Source organism: Cavia porcellus, unplaced genomic scaffold, assembly GCF_034190915.1.
Source record: "Cavia porcellus strain 051 isolate PalLab524CR breed Dunkin Hartley unplaced genomic scaffold, mCavPor4.1 scaffold_7, whole genome shotgun sequence".
Lineage (NCBI taxonomy): Eukaryota > Metazoa > Chordata > Mammalia > Rodentia > Caviidae > Cavia > Cavia porcellus.
This window is the reverse complement of record NW_026947490.1, coordinates 54839984-54858443: the sequence shown is the minus strand read 5'-3', so window position 1 is coordinate 54858443 and position 18460 is coordinate 54839984. Positions and strand designations below refer to the sequence as shown.

Genomic DNA, 18460 nt, shown 5'->3' with positions numbered 1-18460 from the left:
CAGTGTGCTCTGGGAAAGGTCACCCAGCCCCATCTGTTTGACCCTGACACCTGCCATGACCTCCTCCTTGTCCTCCTGGAACACTACACAGGCCATCAGACTGTGTGTGGTGACCGGTGCCACTCTTGGCAGAGATGCCGGCCCGATGGGTTTGTCCATCTGTCTAGTTGGGCACCCTCATAACAGATCAGCCTCTGCCCTCTGCTATTTATTGCTTGGGTCTTGCTGACAGTGCGCTCCTCCTCAGCATCCCCCGGGGCCCATTGCTAGTGCAGAGAGAGACATTCCAGTTAAAAATAGAACATGGGGCCTGGAGTGCTGGTGCACACGGGTGATCTCAGCACTCAGGAGGCTGAGGCAGGAGGATTGCCATGGGTTTAAGACCAGCTTGTGCTACACACAGTGAGCTCAAGGCCAGCCTGAACTGCATAGGGAGACCCTGGCTCCAGAAGGAAAAAACAACAACAAAAAAGAAGCTGCGTGTTAGGAATCCTGTTGCTGCCACTGAGTACATTTTCCTGGAGCCCAGGAAACAGGTTTTCTTTAGCCTGTCCAAGGCCTCCAGGGCTTGTTTAAGCCAAGACAATCCCTCATCACTGCCCCTCACCAGACACTTCCTGGCCCAACTGTACAAAACTGTAGCCTTCTGGACACACTGAAGCCCGGAGAAGGCACATCACCAGGTGATGCCAAACAGGGCAGCCTGGGAAGCACCTGACCCAGGGTTGGCCTCAGTTAATGGCAGGACTTGTGAAAGTGTTCTGCAAACTGCAAAGCGCTGTGCACAACTAGAAATCAGGGTCAGCCACTGGGTCACTCAAGTGCAAAGGAACAACGTGGTCTGGGGCAGGACGGATGGCAGCCCGGGCTCTGGCAGCCTGAGGTGTTTTGGGAAGAGACGCCCACCTGTCTCTACTTCCTCTAGGCTTGGCTAAGAGCCCTCAACCTCCCCAGCACTTGGGTCTTTCTTCGGTAATGAAGTACTTAGCACAGGGTCTAGCTGTCACATGTACTCAGCTGAGGCTGGTTTTCACATCTAGTCCTGCCCAATGTTGTCTTGGGGCTGGACCCTGCAGCTGCTCCTACCCGATGCCGAGTCCCAAGCTCAGTTCCACAGACCACACACAGCTGTGGCCCCACCCCAGCGCGGCCCTGTGGCCTCCTCATCTTAAATCCCCCGTGGACTCATCACCCGGATCTTCCTGCAGTATCCCCTGGTCTTGAGGATCGCTGGCCTCTGTCCACCTTCTAGGGCCCAGCGCTTTCTTCCCCAGCCTTCCTGGCAACCATGCCAGCTCAGCTGTGGGCTTGGAGACCACCTCCACGGGGAGTGGCCGACTCCCAGAGGCCAGAAGAAAGTGACCTGTCCCTGTTCCTCTGGGACTTCCTCCTGAGAGCCTAGAAGCCCTGTGTCTGCCCGGCTCAACGCCCCCTGTGGTGCCAGGTTGTAAATGCAACTTGGACGTGGCGGATTATCCAGGGGGACTTGAGTTTAGGCCAGTGCTGGGCTCTGTGTGGCAGCTCAGCCTGCCCTGTGCCTGCACCCTGCCCCTCAGCCAAGGTCTAAATGGGGTGGCACTGCCCTTGCTCTGGGCTAGGGGACTCAGAGCCTCAAAGGGACAGGGATGCTTGCTTCTTCCACAATCGGACAGCGTCTTGGGCAGTCATGCTAGGGCCTCAGTGTCATACAAACTGACTATCCCTCCTGTTAAAAGCTCTGCTCACCACCACTGCCAAAAGGGTCAGTGAGTGCCACCCTGCTGGGATGCTTTCGCTTCCCTGGTGGGGGTGGACCGTGGAAACCAGCTTGTGTTTCCTTCTGAGCAAAAGGGGGACACTGCTTGAGGGTATCCGGAAGGGATGCTGAAGCAGGGGCCCAGATGAAAGGTGACAGTGGAATGGACCAGGCTTGTCGCGCAGCGAGGTGTGTGGTGGGGGAAGGGTGCAAAGGAGGGTGTGGAATGGTAGATGCACCAGGTTTTGGGGGAGAGAGGGTGGAAAACGCCTCCTGAAGTCTGCCAGGGCATTTTCTCCTGAGCTGGGGAGGGCCTGCTGGGGAGACCCAGCTCAGGAAAGCTGAACTGTGTCTTAGGCACGGAGCAGAGACACAGCAAAGGGAGCAGAACTCACACACGTAGTGTGGAACCCAAAACCGAGTCGGAGTTAGAGGAGGAGGCTGAAGTCATGAGGCTGGACCAGACCAAAGGAACATAGACCAAACAAGGGAAGGGCTCCCAGCTGGGCTCCAGGTCGCCTCCTGATCTCTCCACCAAGGTGAAGGGCACCCCTGCGTTTCCCAGGGGAGGCCTGACCTCAGATTCACGTAGACTGCATATGGGATGGGCTGAGGCCAGGGGATTTCTCTGGTAAAAGTCAGGGAGGGTGAGAAATCCTGAATTTGTACATAAATGCTGTGTTTCCGACCACTGCTTTGGATCATTTCTGCATCCTTTCTGAAGCATCTGTAGACACTGCTGAATGCATCATGGTGGCAGGGGTGATCTTTTTTGTGGGGAGAGAGTAAGTGAAAAGAAAAACTATAAAAAATAGACACAGCAAATGAATAGAAATGAATATATGTGAACATTTTATGCAAGATCAAAGTCCTGAGTTATCTCCTATCTACCCACCTGTAGGCTCGATGGGTGGGGAAATGGCAGATCTGTGGTCTCTGCAACCCTCTCCAAGAGAAAAAGCCCCTCAACAAACCCATTAACCACAGGTGCTGCTGGCCAGGGTGCTCCTGTCCCCCGCAGGACTTGCTGCTGTCAGAGGAGACAGCTTTCTCTGCTTCTGAGGTTTTAACATCAGTGCAGCGCATATCTTCCTGGGACTGGGGGTTCCCTCATGTGAGTGGCTGGTTTAGGGGTGAGGATACAAGCAGGGTATCTAGCTGAATTCCTGGGTAACACTAGTAGGTAACACATAAATGGGAGGGAGGTGTTCATTCTCAATGTCTCTATAGTGATAGGACCTGTAGTGTGATTTCAGGAATGGTGTGGGTGACATTCTTTTCTTTTCTCTTTATGATACTGGGAATCCATCTCAGGACCTTAAGTTTTCCAGGCAGGTGCCTATGCCTCTGAGCTCTATCCCCAGCCCAGGTGACATTTTTTTATGAAACCTGGGAACCATTAGGCCAACATAAGGAAATCATTTTGAGTGGGCCTGGGTTAGGGATGTACAGAGAGCAGATGTCATAGCCACACATCTAGAGGCAGATCTGGGTTACAGTCTTGCTTCTGCTGTTTGCTGGGTGAGAACCTTTGGCCTTAAATGTCCCCCAAGACTTGGATCGATGGCTTGGACCCCAGCCTGTGGTGCTACTGGAGTTGGAGGGACCTTCAGGATGTGGGGGATGCCCTTGAAAGGGGTACTGGAACTGCGGCTCCTCCTCCCTTTGCATCCCAGCTGCCATGAGGTGAACAAGCATCCTCTGCCATGTGCTCCTGCCATGTCATACTGAGTCACCACCAGCCCAAAGCTGCCTGCCAATTGATCATGGAGTCAAAGCTCTGAAACTGTGCACCTTCATTATCTCAGGTGTTGGTTATGGTGATAGAAACTTAATACAACCTGGATGAGACTCAGTTTCCTCATTTGTAAACCAAGTTATTAATATCCATCACCCTTTGCGCCAATCCAATATGCAAACATGTGACTTGGCTTTTGGAGGCTGCATAGCTGTCTCCCATAGACACAGGAAGTAGACTAACAAGCCCAGGGTCCCAGAAGGCACAGAAGAGTCCTGTCTATGTGCTGACTCTAGGAACAGAAATAGGAAGGTTCATAGACCTGGAGCCCAAGGAGCTTCTCATCCAGCTGAAAGGCCAGCTTAGAAGTATCGTGGTGAAAAAATGAAGTGTGGACGGAGGGGCACTTAGTCCGCCTGGGTTGGGCATATTCAGCTATTTGATTTTTTAAAAAGAGATTAAACACACACTGAGGAAAGACACACTCTTTAATAAATGGTGCTGGGGAAACTAGCTCTTTACACATGCAGAACACTGAATCTAGGCTGATGTATTTCACCATGTATAAAATGGATCAAAGTTTTAAATGTAGAAAGAAACACTTAAACCTGCTGGAAGATAAATAGGAAAAACCCTTAGGACATAGGTGTAGGTGAGGACTTTCTGGTTAGAACACCAGTGGCACAAGAAATAACTCCAACAAATAAGTTCACATTAAAGTAAAAGCTTCTGCACATCAAAGGAAATGACTAACATCTTGAAGAGATGTCCTACAGAATGGGAATTTTTTTTTTTGCCAGTCATTTCTCAATACAGGACTAGTATCAAGACTACATAAAGAACTCAAAAAATTAGGCCTCCCTAAAAAGACCCAATTAAAAAATGAGCAGCTGAAGTGAATACACTTTGCAGAAGTACAAATGGCCAAAATATATATGAAAAAATGCTCAGCACCACCTGCCATTAAAGAGATGCAAATTAAACACCATGATTCCATCCCGCTCCAGAAAGACAGCTGTCATCAAGAAGCCAACCCCTAACAAATGCTGGCGAGGTGGGGGAAAAAGGAATCTTGCTACACTGTTGATGGGAGTGTAACCTAGTGCAGTCCCTATGGAAATCAGTACGCAGATTCTTCAACTAAAAATAGAAATTCTGCTTGACTCAGCTCTTCTCCTTCCAAGCATCTTCCCAAAAGTTAAAGACAGCATATCACAGTGATGTATGCAGACCCATATCTAAAGCAGCACAATTTCTAACACTAAAGCTCGTTAGCACCCTGTGTGCCATCAGGATGAGTGGATAGAGTGTGATGTTTACCCACAGTGGGGCCCTGTGCTCCTCTGCCCTGAAGAAGGCTGCCTGAATCTTCTGCAGGAAAGTGGAGACTCCTTGAGATCTTAATGGCAAGCAGGATAAATCAGACACACAGCTTAAATACCGCACGGTTCCTCTTGTTTAAGAAATCCAAAATATAAGTGAAGAACAAAATAAAAGATAAATAACAGGAAATAGGGAGATAGATTTTATGTAAATGAGAAGAGGGTTAGGAGATGGAGGGAAGAGGGAGGGAAGGGGATAAAAAGGAATTAAAGTGTGTTATGTGTGTGTGCCAACTCCCCACAAGGAATGCAAACCATTACGTAATGCAAATAGGTGCTAATAAAAAATAAAAATGGAAGAAATTGTATTATTAAGAAAATTTTTTAAAATCTGCCAGGGTGAATCCAGGAAAGCTGCATGGAGGAGTATTTGAGCAGAGGAGTGATGTCACCTGGTCAATTCACTATGAACTCCATGGGTGCCAGGCTCACACCCCTAGTACCCTCGTGACACATGGGAAGTTCTCAGCCCTGGCTGGAGTACTAAGGCTGTGCTACGAGATGCTCTCTCTACCCTTTGCTGGGGCAACAGGCTTGGCGGTTTAGAATGAGGACTCAGAAACAGGTAGCGTAACAGGGAATCTTTCAGTCCATTCTGGGGACCTTGAGAAGGCAGGTCCTGTTTGGAGGCAGCACAATCAAAAGAGGTGCATGTTCTCTCTGCTCCCCTCCTCCTGATTCTGCTCACTGCTGTAATGCTTCATGCCCTCCTTCCGGCTCTCAGAACTTGCTGGAAGGACATCAGCCAAGGCCTGAGCTTAGTCTCTGATCTGCCTCCTTCTTGTGTGACTTTGGGCAAAGCACAGCAGCTCTCAAGCCTCAGCCTCCTCCCCACCATTCCTCTTCCCTGTGGGATGGCTGTGGGGCCCTAGGGAGTTAGAGCACACGGGGTGAGGCGACTCAGGGATCCTCGGGGTAAGGGTGGTCCCCACTTGCAGACCTGTGGGCTACTGGGGAAGGAGAAAAGCAAGCAAATGTTTAGAGTGTGGTCAGTCAGTATGGTAGGTGGATTGTGGGCCCCCCAAAGATGTCCACACCTTAATTCCTGGGACCTGTGAATATGCAAGGAAACAGGGAAGAGGTTCAGGACTATTTGGGTGTCCCTCAGCTAATCATGGAGTCCTCAGAGTGGAAGAGATGACAGAAGAGTCAGAGTGATGGGAGATAAGGAGGCTCGGCTACCCTCACTGGCTTTGAACATTGAGGAAGGGGCTGCAAGCCAACAAATGCAGGATGCTGAACAAGCTGGAAAAGACACAGAGAGGGTTCCTCCGCTCCAGCCTCCAGAAGAAGAAATAGCCCACTAACAACTGGATTTCAGAGTGGTGAGACCTGCTCTAAGCTTCTGATTTCCCAAACATTGGATGCTAAGTTTGTATCACAGGAGTCACTAACTTGGAAATCGTCTGGATTAAAGCACTGCTCTGTTCTGAGTGTCCCCACCACCTCTAATGCGAATCCAATGGGGCTATGAAGGTGTGCCCAGCATACAGAAGCGAATGAAAGCGGGCATGTGAATGGTGTGAGAGCTGAGTGTGGCAGGACGGCTTAACCCAGTAGAGAGAGAGGCTGCGCAAGACCATGCTGGGCAGCATCTCTACAAGGAAGGAATGGGGCTGGGGAGACAGAGAGCTGAGGATGCTGACTGTGGAAGGCCAGGGCAAAAGCACTGGCTGGAGGCATCGGGAGGAGGTTTCCACCTGGCCAAGCGGGAAAGTGGACCAGAGCTGAGCACTCCAGCTTGGAGAGCTGTGAATGTGGAGTCCTCCAGGAGGGCGGGGTCCAGGGTGACAGGGAGCACCCAGCTTGGTGTAGCTCTCATGCAGGCCTGAGTGGCAGGATGAGGCCAGGAGGAACACAGCAGGGTGCAAAAGGCCTCCAAGGTGGGACTCTGTCCTAAGGGCCCCAGAAGTCACTGGAGGGTTTTATGCAAAGAGCCAAAGCATGAGATTTATTCTGCAAGAGGCCTCTACTGCAGTGTGGGAAGCGGACGGGCAGGGGGCAGTGACCTGACTGCATCTCATCTTTGCCAGGGCAGCCCCTCCATGAAGCTGGGTTTTCCACAGCTTCAGGTCTGCCTGGGGAGCCGCTGCTGTGTGGGGGAGGGATAAAGGAGAGAGGAGCAAGCAGGGGCAGCGGAGGATGGACAGGGCTGGCTGCCTCGGGAGGTGGAGAGGCAAGCAAGCAAGCGAGCAATAGAACCTCTGGCAAGGACTTCGATCAGAAATCTCTAATCTGTAAATGAGAACTACTCCTAGCTGTGCAGTGCCAGCACAACCTCATCCTACAGCCCACAACCTTCAGGAGCTCCCACTCCACCCACAGCCCTTCATTGCGGTGCTTTTTTAAGGTGCAGACCAAGACCCAAAGATAAATGTCTCTGGCCTACATTTAGAGGATGAAAGGAATCACCCTGAGGGCAGAATTTACCTTTTCAACCCTTGAGTGGATATTTATGAGCACTTGCCAGCTTCCAGGCTTTGGCCAGGCCTGGGGACTTATTCCCATGTCTAATGGGCTTTGTAGCAGAATGGAGAGGAGTCATCTGAGACAAAATCAGGCCCAAGGGTGATGCTGGGCATAATGAGTTGCCAAGGAACCAATCTTGTGCCAACCTCAGGAGCTGGAGAAAACAGAAGGAACCACAGAGATCACAAACACAACTTGAAGTCAGTGGAAATGGAGATCAGGAGCAGGAGGTTTTATGGTTTGGATGTGGAGGGCCCCCAAAGGCTGATGTGACAAAGGCGAGGCCCCAGTGCAGCACTGCTGGGAGGTGGTGGAAAGTGGAAGAGGCAGAGCCTAATGGGGTACCTAGGTCACGTGTGCACCCTTGGATGGGGTTGTGGAGCCTCGTATCTCTCTTCTCTTCTGCTCCCAGACATAAGGTGAGCTGCTTTGTCACATGGTTCCTCTACAGGCCCCAGAGCCAATTGGCCATAGTCTTAACACTTCCAAAATTTCAAGACTATATGAATACTTTCAGTTAAAGCCTCTGATTATCTCAGGTGTTCAGTATGATCATCAAAAGCAGAAAGATACAGGACTCAAAAGCAAGTTGGGAGGGGAGACTGACCAGAGCTGGGGACTGAGCAGGTAGGTGCAGTGCAGAGTCAAGGTGGGTGGACACGTCTGGGTGGACAGAGCTGTCACTCGTGGAGGTGGGGCAGGGTCAACGGTGAGCGGATGAGCCACGGGTCAGGGAGCCAGGGCTGATCCTTGGCGGGGTTATCAGGAGATGGTGGAGCCCAAAACAGCCGGAGGGACCAGGACTGCACGGAGGCCAAGAGGTTGCTGGGTGCTGGAACAGAGGCCAGGCCCCCCACCCCACCGCAGGGTTTGCACAGGCCCAATTTCCTGTGCTCCTTCCTCTTTCCTGAGGGTGTATCAGTAGCTTCTGACAGCTGGTTTTGTTTGTTTGTTTTTCTTTGCAGGGCAAAGGGGATGTGTGTGGAAGAAGCCCCTCCTCTGGACGGCATGAGTGATTTAATGGAGTCGCTCTCCAGTGCAGGCAAGGAAAAGCACAATTCCTCTGTCCCCTGCATATTTAGAAACTCCTGTCCAGTAATCAGGCCCTGATCCCACTGAAAGCCCCTCTCCCTGATGGTCACCTCACCAGGGCTTCCCAGAGTCCTGAGGCTTGAGGCCACCCTGCTTCCTGAGCAGAAGTTGGTGGCTGTGTGTGTGTGTTCTGGAGTCTGTGACATTTGTCCTTCAAGTGGAAGCAGAGACGAGGCTCAGCCTTCTAAGATTAGAACAAGTTTCCCAAGGTCTGGGCTTGCATCCCGGTCAGCTGCTGCCTCTCCTGTTTCAGGCTGGAGCTGAACACTTATCGGGTGGGCTGGAGTTGGGGTTTGGTGACTGGGACAGGGCCCGCAGGAGGAGCTGCAGAGTCCCCAGGTCCCTTCCCCAGAGAGCCTCACCAGGCAGTCCCAGCGGGAGAGAGGAGAGACTCTCACTGAAGGTACCGTCTTCCATCTGACTTGTGGACGCAGGCTACGTGCAGAAGAAATGTCTGAGGATAATGCTGGTGGCTGCAGGGTGTCAAGTACACACCACAGGCCTGGCTACCCACATGCATGGGCTCCTCTAATTTGTGTAACCTGATCCAAAGAGACAGTCACTGTATCAGCCTGCTTGGTTGAGGAAGCTGAGGCACAGAGCAGCAAAGAGGCTTTTGTGAAGCTGTGGCAGGAATGTGCTCTGCAGTCACCCTGAGTGTCTGCTCATCTGTCCCATAAAGGAACAGTTTCTGTCAACTGAAAGGAGCAGGTGGGGGCCAGCGCTATGAGAGCCTCAGAGCTGCCCTGGACTGGACAGTCAGGCTCGTAAAAGTACACACAGGACACTGCAGAGGGCAGCGGCCCCCAGGCCTGGACTCAGGTTATCAAGGTGAGGGTGAGCAAAACACAAAAACAAAAACGTTATTCACTTTAATCTGCACAGAGGTTTTTTTTTTTTTTTATTGAATATTGGTATCAAAGTGTCTGTTGTTATCTGCCCACAATGCCAGGGAAATTCCAGATAAGAAGACCTATACCTCACAAGGCAGGGCTCTTCCAAAATTCTCTAGTCAGTGTCATTAGGTTGTTAGCAGACAACATCTGCTTTCTTGACCTGGCACTGCTTACATGGATTAGTGCACGTGCAAGTGTCTTATTTGGAGGCAGAAGAAGAAAAATGACTGGAAGAATAAAACCCCAAGGTTTTATAAATCGCTGAATTCACAGCCTGTTTAACTGCATTTATCCACACGACACAGTACTGCGGGAAGAGTCCCTGGGGACCTGGCCGTACCCAGAACTCGGTATCCCCAGGGCATACCTGCAGGAAGCTCCCCTTGCCCACCCCACTCTACCCAGGCAAAACCAGCAGCTCCTCTTTCTGTTTTACATGTCTCAGACTCTTTCATTCTCCTTGTAGCCCTGGCCCTGCAGCACGTGCTCAGGCCAAAGCCATGAAACGGAACCTTCCGCAGCAGAGATTACAGTCCAACATTTTGTTTCTTATTTATTAGGACCACAGTGCTGCAGAAGGAAAGGACTAGGAGAACGTGTGAGGAGGGGAACGGATCCAAATACGGGACATCCTCAGTAGAAGTGATGCAGGGGGAGTGTGCCACACACACGTATGCAGCGTGTGGAGGTGACCACGAGCTTTCTAAGTTTACACAAAGCCGTCGTGAGAGGAGACAGGCGTTTGAGGGATGGAAAGGAGGCCTGGGTGGTTGGAACTCAGCTTTTAAAATACTTAAAGTTTTTGCAAGATTTCTCCTCTCTTGTAAGCCTGGGCCCAAAGATCAGGTGCTACTCATGACCATTCTCTTAGCCCACTGCCTGCCAACAGCAGCCACCCCATAAACAATGGATGGGTGGATGGGTGGACGGGTGGACGGGTGGATGGAATGGGTGGGTGCTTGGGTGGATGGATGGATGGATGGATGGTGCCTCAGTAAACCAACACCACTGGGCCCACATCAGGAAGCCTGATAAATATAGGACCTTGAGGTGAAAATGGAAACAACTTGTCAGCCAGGGATCACTCTGAGCATGCTGGGCTGTTTTCATTAAAGCTCAGCCACACATCCAAGGTCACTGGTTGGTAACTAGAGAACAAAGAATGAGAACTTCCCCTGCTCAACCCATTACTATTCAGTCTGAGCCTCCAGTCTCTACCTGAAGCTAAGAAATCCATTAGAACCACATATCCTGGTTCCTGAGTATCATCTCCAGGTTGGTAAACAACCAATCTATGCTAAAACAGGACACCTAAAAAAAAACACTTAACATCTGCCTATTTCCTTATTTACAGTCATTGATTATTTCTGTGAGCTGCTTGATATCTTCAGACCCATTTCAACAAGGAGTAAACTGGGAAAAATGAGGGAGTAAGTCCCTTACTGCAGTAGAAGGGTGTTTGGCCAGGACCAGAGCCCACATCCTTGGTCTGGCCTCAGCAGGGAGCTGCCAAGCCTCAGGATCCCTCTGCCTCCAGGGGAACCCACAGCCTCAGGCTACAAGGGCCCCAGGTAGGCACAAGGAAAACCCTGCTGGCCTTTGACACCTCTTCAGCTGGTCTGGAAGATGACTGTCCTTTTTAGGGGAGCAAGGTTGAGATAGGGTCTCACTATATAGCTCAGGCTGGCCTTGAATTTGCTTATGTAGCCCAGGTAGGCCTCAAACTCACAGTGATCCTCCTACCTCAGCCTCTTGAGTACTGGGATCACAGGTGTGTGTCACTATGCCTGGCTGTTTTTTTTTTTTTTAAATTAGAGAGAGAGAGAGACAGGCAGACAGAGACAGAGACAGAAAGGGAGGACAGGAGAGTTAGGAAACCGTCCCTGCTGGGTTGAGCTGCTTTGAGTGCAAGTTCTGTTGGGTTTTCTTAGGACAGTAGCAAGCTCTGAGGAAGGGGGTGCTGTGTGGACAAACAGCCTTCCCTGTGGCTCTGATTCCCAGCGACAGTGTCCCCTGCAGGGGCTGGCTGAGTGCCCCAGAGCAGCAGTCCCATGCCAGTCCAGACCTGCATCTGGTGGCCTTGGGCTCATGTGCCCCCCTACCTGGAACCATCCGCACCCTGAGAAATTCCAGCTGCGCTCACCACCCTTTTTCCAAGGCTCGCTGCTAGAAGTTGGTTTTGAATTAGTAACAGCAGCCTTTATCAGGCATCGTCTCCACAGTAATAAAACAGCTACTCCACTGCGTGGCCATGGGCCCGAACAGTACTGAGATGATCTCGTTTCATCTTTGTGATGTGGATCCCTAATCACCTCTGTTTTACTGGAGAGAAAACTGAGACTCAGAGAAAAGAAGTGGCTGGTCTGGGGCTGCACAGCCCCACCTGGTGACCTGGTATCTTTGCTTGGATGTCCACAAACACCTGTGCTCTCAGCTTCAACCCATGTGCACTTGGGAGTTCACATTTAGGGATTATTCAATAGACAACCCAGTACAGGGTGATAAAGAGGCTGAACAGACCTTTCTCTGAAATTATAAATGAATCGCTGACATGCGCATTAGCTATTAGTGAACAGCCATAAGGACACACAGAATGGCTAAAGCAAAGTAAGTGGCCAGTACTAAGCGGGAGGTAGATGTGGAGCTGTGGGGGCATCTCAGATGTGGTGATGGAAGTGCTCAATATCATAGCCACTTGGAAAATATTTTAGCAGCTTCTCATGAGGCCACACATGCATCTACTCAATGACCCAACTCTCTCACTTGTAGTCTATTTATCCAAAGGAAATGCAAACAGAAGTTTACATAAATACTCACATGCAAATCTTTGGAAAGGCTGTATTACTCATAACCCAGGCCTAGAAATGATAAACAAATTGCACTGGAAGACCATCGTGGAATATTACTCAGACACAAAAAGGAATGAACTCCAGACACACGTGACAATACGAAGTAATCTCAAAAAACATTCTGCCCAGTGGAGGAGGTCAGACATGAAAGACCAGCAGCATGGTTCCACTTACGTAACAATGGTGGGACTGGAGAATGAACCCAGGGCCTTCCCACTGAGCTACACCCCAAGTCTCTTTTTTACTCTGAGACAAAGCCTTATGAAGTTGCCCAGGTTGAGCTGAAACTTGTGACCCTCCTTCCTCAGATTTCCAGCACATTGAGATTACAGGCACGTACCATCAGGCACATAATAAGATGCTTTTAAAAAAAGCAAAACTGTAACAACCAGAAGCAGATCCCTGATTGCCTGGCACACGAGTGAGGCAAGAAACTGACTGTGCAGGGCACAATGAACTTCTGCAGTGATGAAAATGTTTTATCTTCACTGTGATCTGTATATACTGTCGTGATGGTTACACGACTGAACCAGCTGCCACACTGTACACTGACGCATGTGAGTTTTATTGGACATGAATTTTACCCCAGGAGGTGATTAAATCTTTTTAGAAAGGCTGATCGCAGTGGAAGAAGCAAGGTTGAGGCACACTCCGTCTCTCATCACCGTGTGCCTGGCACACACTCTTGGTCTCAGGACAGCAGCCCCCAGGTGGGCCTAGTAACGGGTAGGAAGGCGCTTTGGCTGTCAGAGGTTGGCATCTCTGTCAGCTGCTGGGAGCACATGCAGTCATTCCTGTCCAGCCTGGGGCTGCAGCCAGGGCTCCCACAGCAGGGAATTTGGAACTTGACAAGTACAATCGATGGCTTTGGGGTCTTGGGAATTTAACTTCACCGCTCAGAGTCTCACCTGCAAAACGTGGATACCAATACCCTCTATGGGGTCATGAGATGCTGAGATTGGGTTTCACTGATCTAAACCCTGCCCCTACTGCAGATGTGACCCTAGACAAGACATCAAGCCTCACTTTCGCCACTTGTAAAATGAGGTTTAGAATGGCACCTACCTCAGGATTGTTATTAAGCCCGAATCAGACATAACAACCCCCTCAGCTACCCCAGCGCCCTGAGCATGACAACCTCTCCCCCATTTTGGCTAAGCTACATATGAGCCCAGAGTAGGTGTTAGCTGGGCTCTGGGCTTTCTTGCCCTCCTGGTAGACCTGCCAGACTGTTATCATTTTGGCCCTGAAGAACTGCAAAGAGGTTCCAGGAATCTGCTACTCCCAAATTGTTTTCCTTCCCATCTTGCAGAACAAGTCACAGACCAGACGGGTCAACACTGGTCAACAACGCATCTGGGTGTCAGAAGACTGGAGTCTTCTGCCTCCCCTGGGAAGAGCAGCCTGGCTGATTGGAGAGGGAGTCTGGTTCCAGCCATGCCTCAGCTTGCTCACAGCAGGGCCATTCATGCGCAGGGGTCATTGAGATGTCTTGAGGCCGTGGGGCGGGCTAGGGCAGAAGGAAGCCTGTGTCTGGCTTCTGCAGGCAGGGGAGGGCCTGGCCATTCACTCAGGGCCAGTGTTATGGAAGGGCCGTGAAAGGAAAGCCCCCAGCAGTGGGCCTCTCGGGCGGGGCCTGCTGAGGGCAATGCCTGCCCTTGTGAGCCTGAGGCTGATGGAGAGGTATGCATAATTTTCCAAGTGGCACAGGAGTGCTCAGGGGCTCCTGCTCTCCAGGAACTGCACCCTGGCTCCAGTGGTGCAGGGAGAGGGACCCAAGAGCTAAGTCTACTGCTAAGACAGATGAGCTTTGTCTACAGACTGCAGGGAAGACCCAGATGTGTTCTTTTCAGAGCTGAGCGCAGCAGCTTCAGCTTGCAGTGGGGGAAGCACATCAAACCTTGCCCGACGCACCCTGCCGCTCCCTCTTCTGTGAAATGGGCTCATAGACCAGGCTTCCCAACACCCCTTCCAGCACTCACACTTTGTCTTTGAACTTTAAAACCATTCTGAAGAACAGTGGGAAGACTTGGGTTATTTTTCTAAACAGAGGTGGAGCACCTAATTACATATAGATAAAATCAGAGCAAACCATCAGGAAACTCACATGACAAGCAAATGAAGCCTATATCTGACCTCAAAGTGAAGAATCTCTCCTCTGCTTTCAAGGAAGATTCTAAGATTTCAACTCCTTCCCCTACTCAAACCCAGAATAAAACAAACAACTCAATGCGGCCCTTTCATTCCAAATTAGCAGGCTTGGGGTCAGTGATTCATTTGGAAAGAGGATTTCCAGGAAGCAGGGCAGTACAGCTCACATGGCCTAGGAGGAAATGGGAGAAAAACTGGGAAAGAGAAAGAAGGATCCAGCCATGTAGGCCAAAGGAAGGATAAGGATAAAGGGGGAGTGGATGGGGTGTCTTAGTTACTCTTCTCATTGCTGAGACAAAGTACTCAGCACCCACAAGTTAAGGGAGAAAAGGGTTATTCAGCTCACAGTTTGCAGAGAGTTCAGTCTGTAATCAGCTGGCTCTGGGGCAGGGCGGCTTGGCAGAAGGGCCGCACAGAGAAGAAAAAGGTTATAGCAGGCAGAAGACAGCACAAGCCAGCCAGAAAGCCATGAACAACGGCAGCAACTTCCTTCCGCCCCTTTTATGTTCTACCCAGGCTACTGGGCTTAGGGCAGTGAACTAATTTAATAATAACCCAGCATCACACACTCCAGATCCAGCCACCTCTGAAAAGCTCCACTTATGACGGCATGAGGCTTTTGGGGCGACATCGAGACCTAAGCCTTAACAGGGGTGCAGAGAGGAGAGAGCTGCGAGGGTTCCAGTTGGATTCTCCAACCCACTCACACCGTCCCGCCACTGCCTAGCTGAGGAAAAAATAACTCACTTTGGATTTTTGTCTTTGGTGTTTCTGAGGACCGAACCCAGGGGTCCTCTTCCACTGAGCTGCATCCCCACTCTTTGTTACTGTTTACTTTTGAAACCAAGTGTCACAAAGTGGGACTTATCATTCTCCCGCTCCGGTTTCTCTGAGCACCTCGGCTTTTCCCAGTGCATAGCCAGCTCGCGCCTCACCATGTCCAGTTAACACTTTTTTTTTCAATCCTAGAAGTCACACAAAGAAACACAAAGTTTTCATTTGTGTGACTTCTTTTGTGGTCTGCTTCGCTGAGAGCCCCAGGCTGAACCCTCAGCCACCCTTAGACACCAACTCAGATGGGAAGGGTGGGGTGCAGAAAACGGGTCCTCCAGGGGAGGTTTCCCTGAGTCCTTACAGTGAGATCCGCTGGCCCACAGGGGCTTGGGCTGTGAGCACAGTGAACACACAAGGCTGCCTTGCAAACCAACTCGTCCATAGCATCCCTATGGAAACTCAAGAAACGGTCTAAAAATATGCATGGGAAGGGCCTCGTAATCCAAAGTTAAAAACAAAAAGCCCACGCTTACAGTTCCTATTCTGCAGTGATTTATTTAATATGGCCAGGAACCAGCTTGTGCTGGCTGATGACATGTTTGGTAGTCTTAGGTTAAACAGGGACTTTTCTAGGTTCATAGATGCAGGTATTGGAAAGTACCTAAGGTTTAAGATCAATGATCCCTGCAGGAGTCCAGATTAAACCTCATTTTGGTGGGGAACAGGGCAAGTTTCTGAAAAATAAAAAGCCATCAATCAAGCAAAACAGTGTTCACAAAGAAATTAAGTCACATCTGCGAGGCCAGTTGGAGAGATATGGAGGAAAGGTGTATTAAATATAAGCAAATCTAGCAGGGCATGGTGGTGCATGCTGATAATCCCAGCACTTGGAAGGCAGAGGCAGGAGAATCACAGTGAGATTGAGGCCAGCCTGCCTCACTCTGAGACTCTGTCTCACACACTCCCCAAATATACATACAGATCTAGCAAATGAAAAGGACAGTAACAGAGATTGTATTGGAGAGGGGATTCAGGCCAAGAGGCAGTGCAGGTTGCAAAGCTGGTTGGGTTTCAAGCTTCAGAAAGGAGAAAGGAGAAAGGAAGAGGGCTAGAGAGGAGCAGGAGGTGGCTGGCGACAGTGCTTTGGGGACACAGTCTGATTCACAGGCTCCCTGTGCTCCTGATGGCCCAGTACCTCTGAATTTTAAGAGCATCACCTGTGAGGTGGGGATCATAATACACAACACTGCGGGCTCGAGTAGGAATCTCCACCTCCCCATAATAAAGCCGAGGTACAAGAGAAGAGGAAGGAACACAGATGATTTGTTAGGCTGCACACCCCTCATTTTCTGCAGGTCTTGGGAGCTCAGCCTAGACTCCTATACACTACTGATGTGACACAGACCATGTTCCCATAGGAGAACATGGTGGAGCATGCATCGGTTTTAGGAAGGAGAAAGAGGGCAGGAAGCCATACTGACTGAAAGCTTACTGCGTGCAAGGAAGCTCAGACGTCAGCTCACTTAACCCTCTGAACCTGCCTCAGTCTTGGAGGGCAATGGCCCTGTCATATCCTGAGTCCCATTTGCAGGGTACAGTGACTCCCACGGTCACATGCTGGCACAGGAGGACTGGGCTTAACACGCATCACAGTGCTTTCAACACGACACAGCATCCTTCTTGGGTGAACCCTGTTTCTGTTCTGTGTGTTCATGCTTGTAGAAGCTGAACAAGAGGGCTGTTCTGGGCACACAACTGACCCCACTCCCAGCAGGTGGGAAGTGGGACTTTCCCAGAGTGTGAAGCATCCTGATCCTACTTTCTGGGCCTTTCCTCCCATTTGGGAAGGGTACTGTGGAAGCCAGTATCTCAAAGACCAGACAGGAGTGAGTGGCCAGGTGATCTGAGCCAACCCCACAGTATCAGGAAAGGCCTTGGTTTTTCAAGAGAATATTAAGATGGCAAACTATAGATTTGATGTACAATCAAATCAGATATTAAGATGTACAATCTGTAGATTTTTTTTTAGGGTACTGAGGATTGGACCCAGAGCTTTCACACTGAGATCCATCGCCAACCTTTTATTGTTGTTTTTTTATTTTGGGATACGGTCTTGCTAAGTCACTGGAGTGCCCACACTGGGGCTGTAAGTTGTGAAAAGATCCGAGATTGAGTCATCCTGCTGCCCTTGGCATCTTATAAACCCTTTAACAACCTCAAAGCTCAGTTTCCCAATCAGTAAAATGAGTCAGATATATCCTCCTGACGGGATGGCTGAGAGGGGTTTAAGAGATAAGCTGTGTAATAAAAATATTTCATAAATATTTGTTCCATTCCTTCTAAAAGACAGATGTGATGTCCCACAAATCCACACAGACTGTAAACAAACAAACTGAGAGGGATTATGCTGTACTTTATGAAAGCTTTCCCATCACCAGCTTCTCGGGTGGATGGAAAATAGGATGATTTCTCCAGTTTTAACTTACATCTGACTTTTTTCCTTGTAAAATTAAACCTGTATTCTGCCTTTTCCAATCAAAGGCTTCCTCATCTGTTCTGCAGGGCTGAGACCAACTGCTGGAGGTACAGAGTTGCCATGTAAAATAAACAAAGCATGATTTTAATGTTAAGGTCATAGGGACTCAGCAACCACACAGTACTACTGGAAACACAGACTTCCTCCTCCTAATCTCCCTCTGGGGCTGTGGAGTAACAAGTGGGTCCAGGGCATCCCACCCAGAGGGAATCTATGACAGCGCACACAGACCAGAGTGGGAATTTGGAGAATCTTAGGAATAAAGCAGGTTATGTCACAGGCTCTGTGCTTCCCAATCACATCACTATAGGAAACACCTGTAGACAGCAGGAAGTGAGAGGAATTAAAAATATCTGCTTGATCCCTGAAAATGAAAGAAGAGAAGAAATGGTCTCTATTCTTCCAGGGAAAACAAACAAAGCCATATCTGGGTTGAACCATTTCCTCTCCATAAAGCCCAACCCTCCTGGAGCAGACGTGGGGCAAGATGGAGACGGAAGTGTCCTCAGGATGCCTGAGGGTGGCTGTGCCCCAGGGAACTGAGCACCTTCCAAGTCCCCAGGGGTGGCATTTCTTACAGGAGGGAGGGTGAGCAAAGTCAGTGGAGCTTGCAGCCACCTCTGGAAATAAGAGGTCCCTGTGCTCCTCCTCCAGTCTCCCCAGTCCCAGGAAGTCTGTCCCTGGCAGCCGTGAAAGCAGGTGACAGGTCTATTGTGGAGGACGGGATCCTGGGTCTGGGCAGACAGCTAGATGTTAGCAGCCCTGAGGGTGGGGGTGTGGGAGTCCAAAATGGCACACATGGCCAGTGAATGACAGAAACACCTCCATGGGCAGTGCT

General features: G+C 50.2%; 1 protein-coding gene across 2 annotated transcripts in view; it reads right to left on the bottom strand.

Annotated features, from left to right (window-relative positions):
• The window catches only part of Rcsd1 (RCSD domain containing 1), a 59472-nt gene that overhangs the window by 18715 nt on the left and 22297 nt on the right, over positions 1 to 18460 (bottom strand). The window contains exon 1 of one of the 2 annotated variants that reach the window (XM_063253604.1): positions 7286 to 7378. The exons of the other annotated variant lie outside the window; for it this stretch is intronic. Within the exon in view, the coding sequence (XP_063109674.1) occupies positions 7286 to 7363 (78 nt within the window). The 5' untranslated portion in view covers positions 7364 to 7378. Of the gene's footprint in view, positions 1 to 7285; positions 7379 to 18460 lie in introns of those variants that run through there. 2 annotated transcript variants of the gene reach the window in all.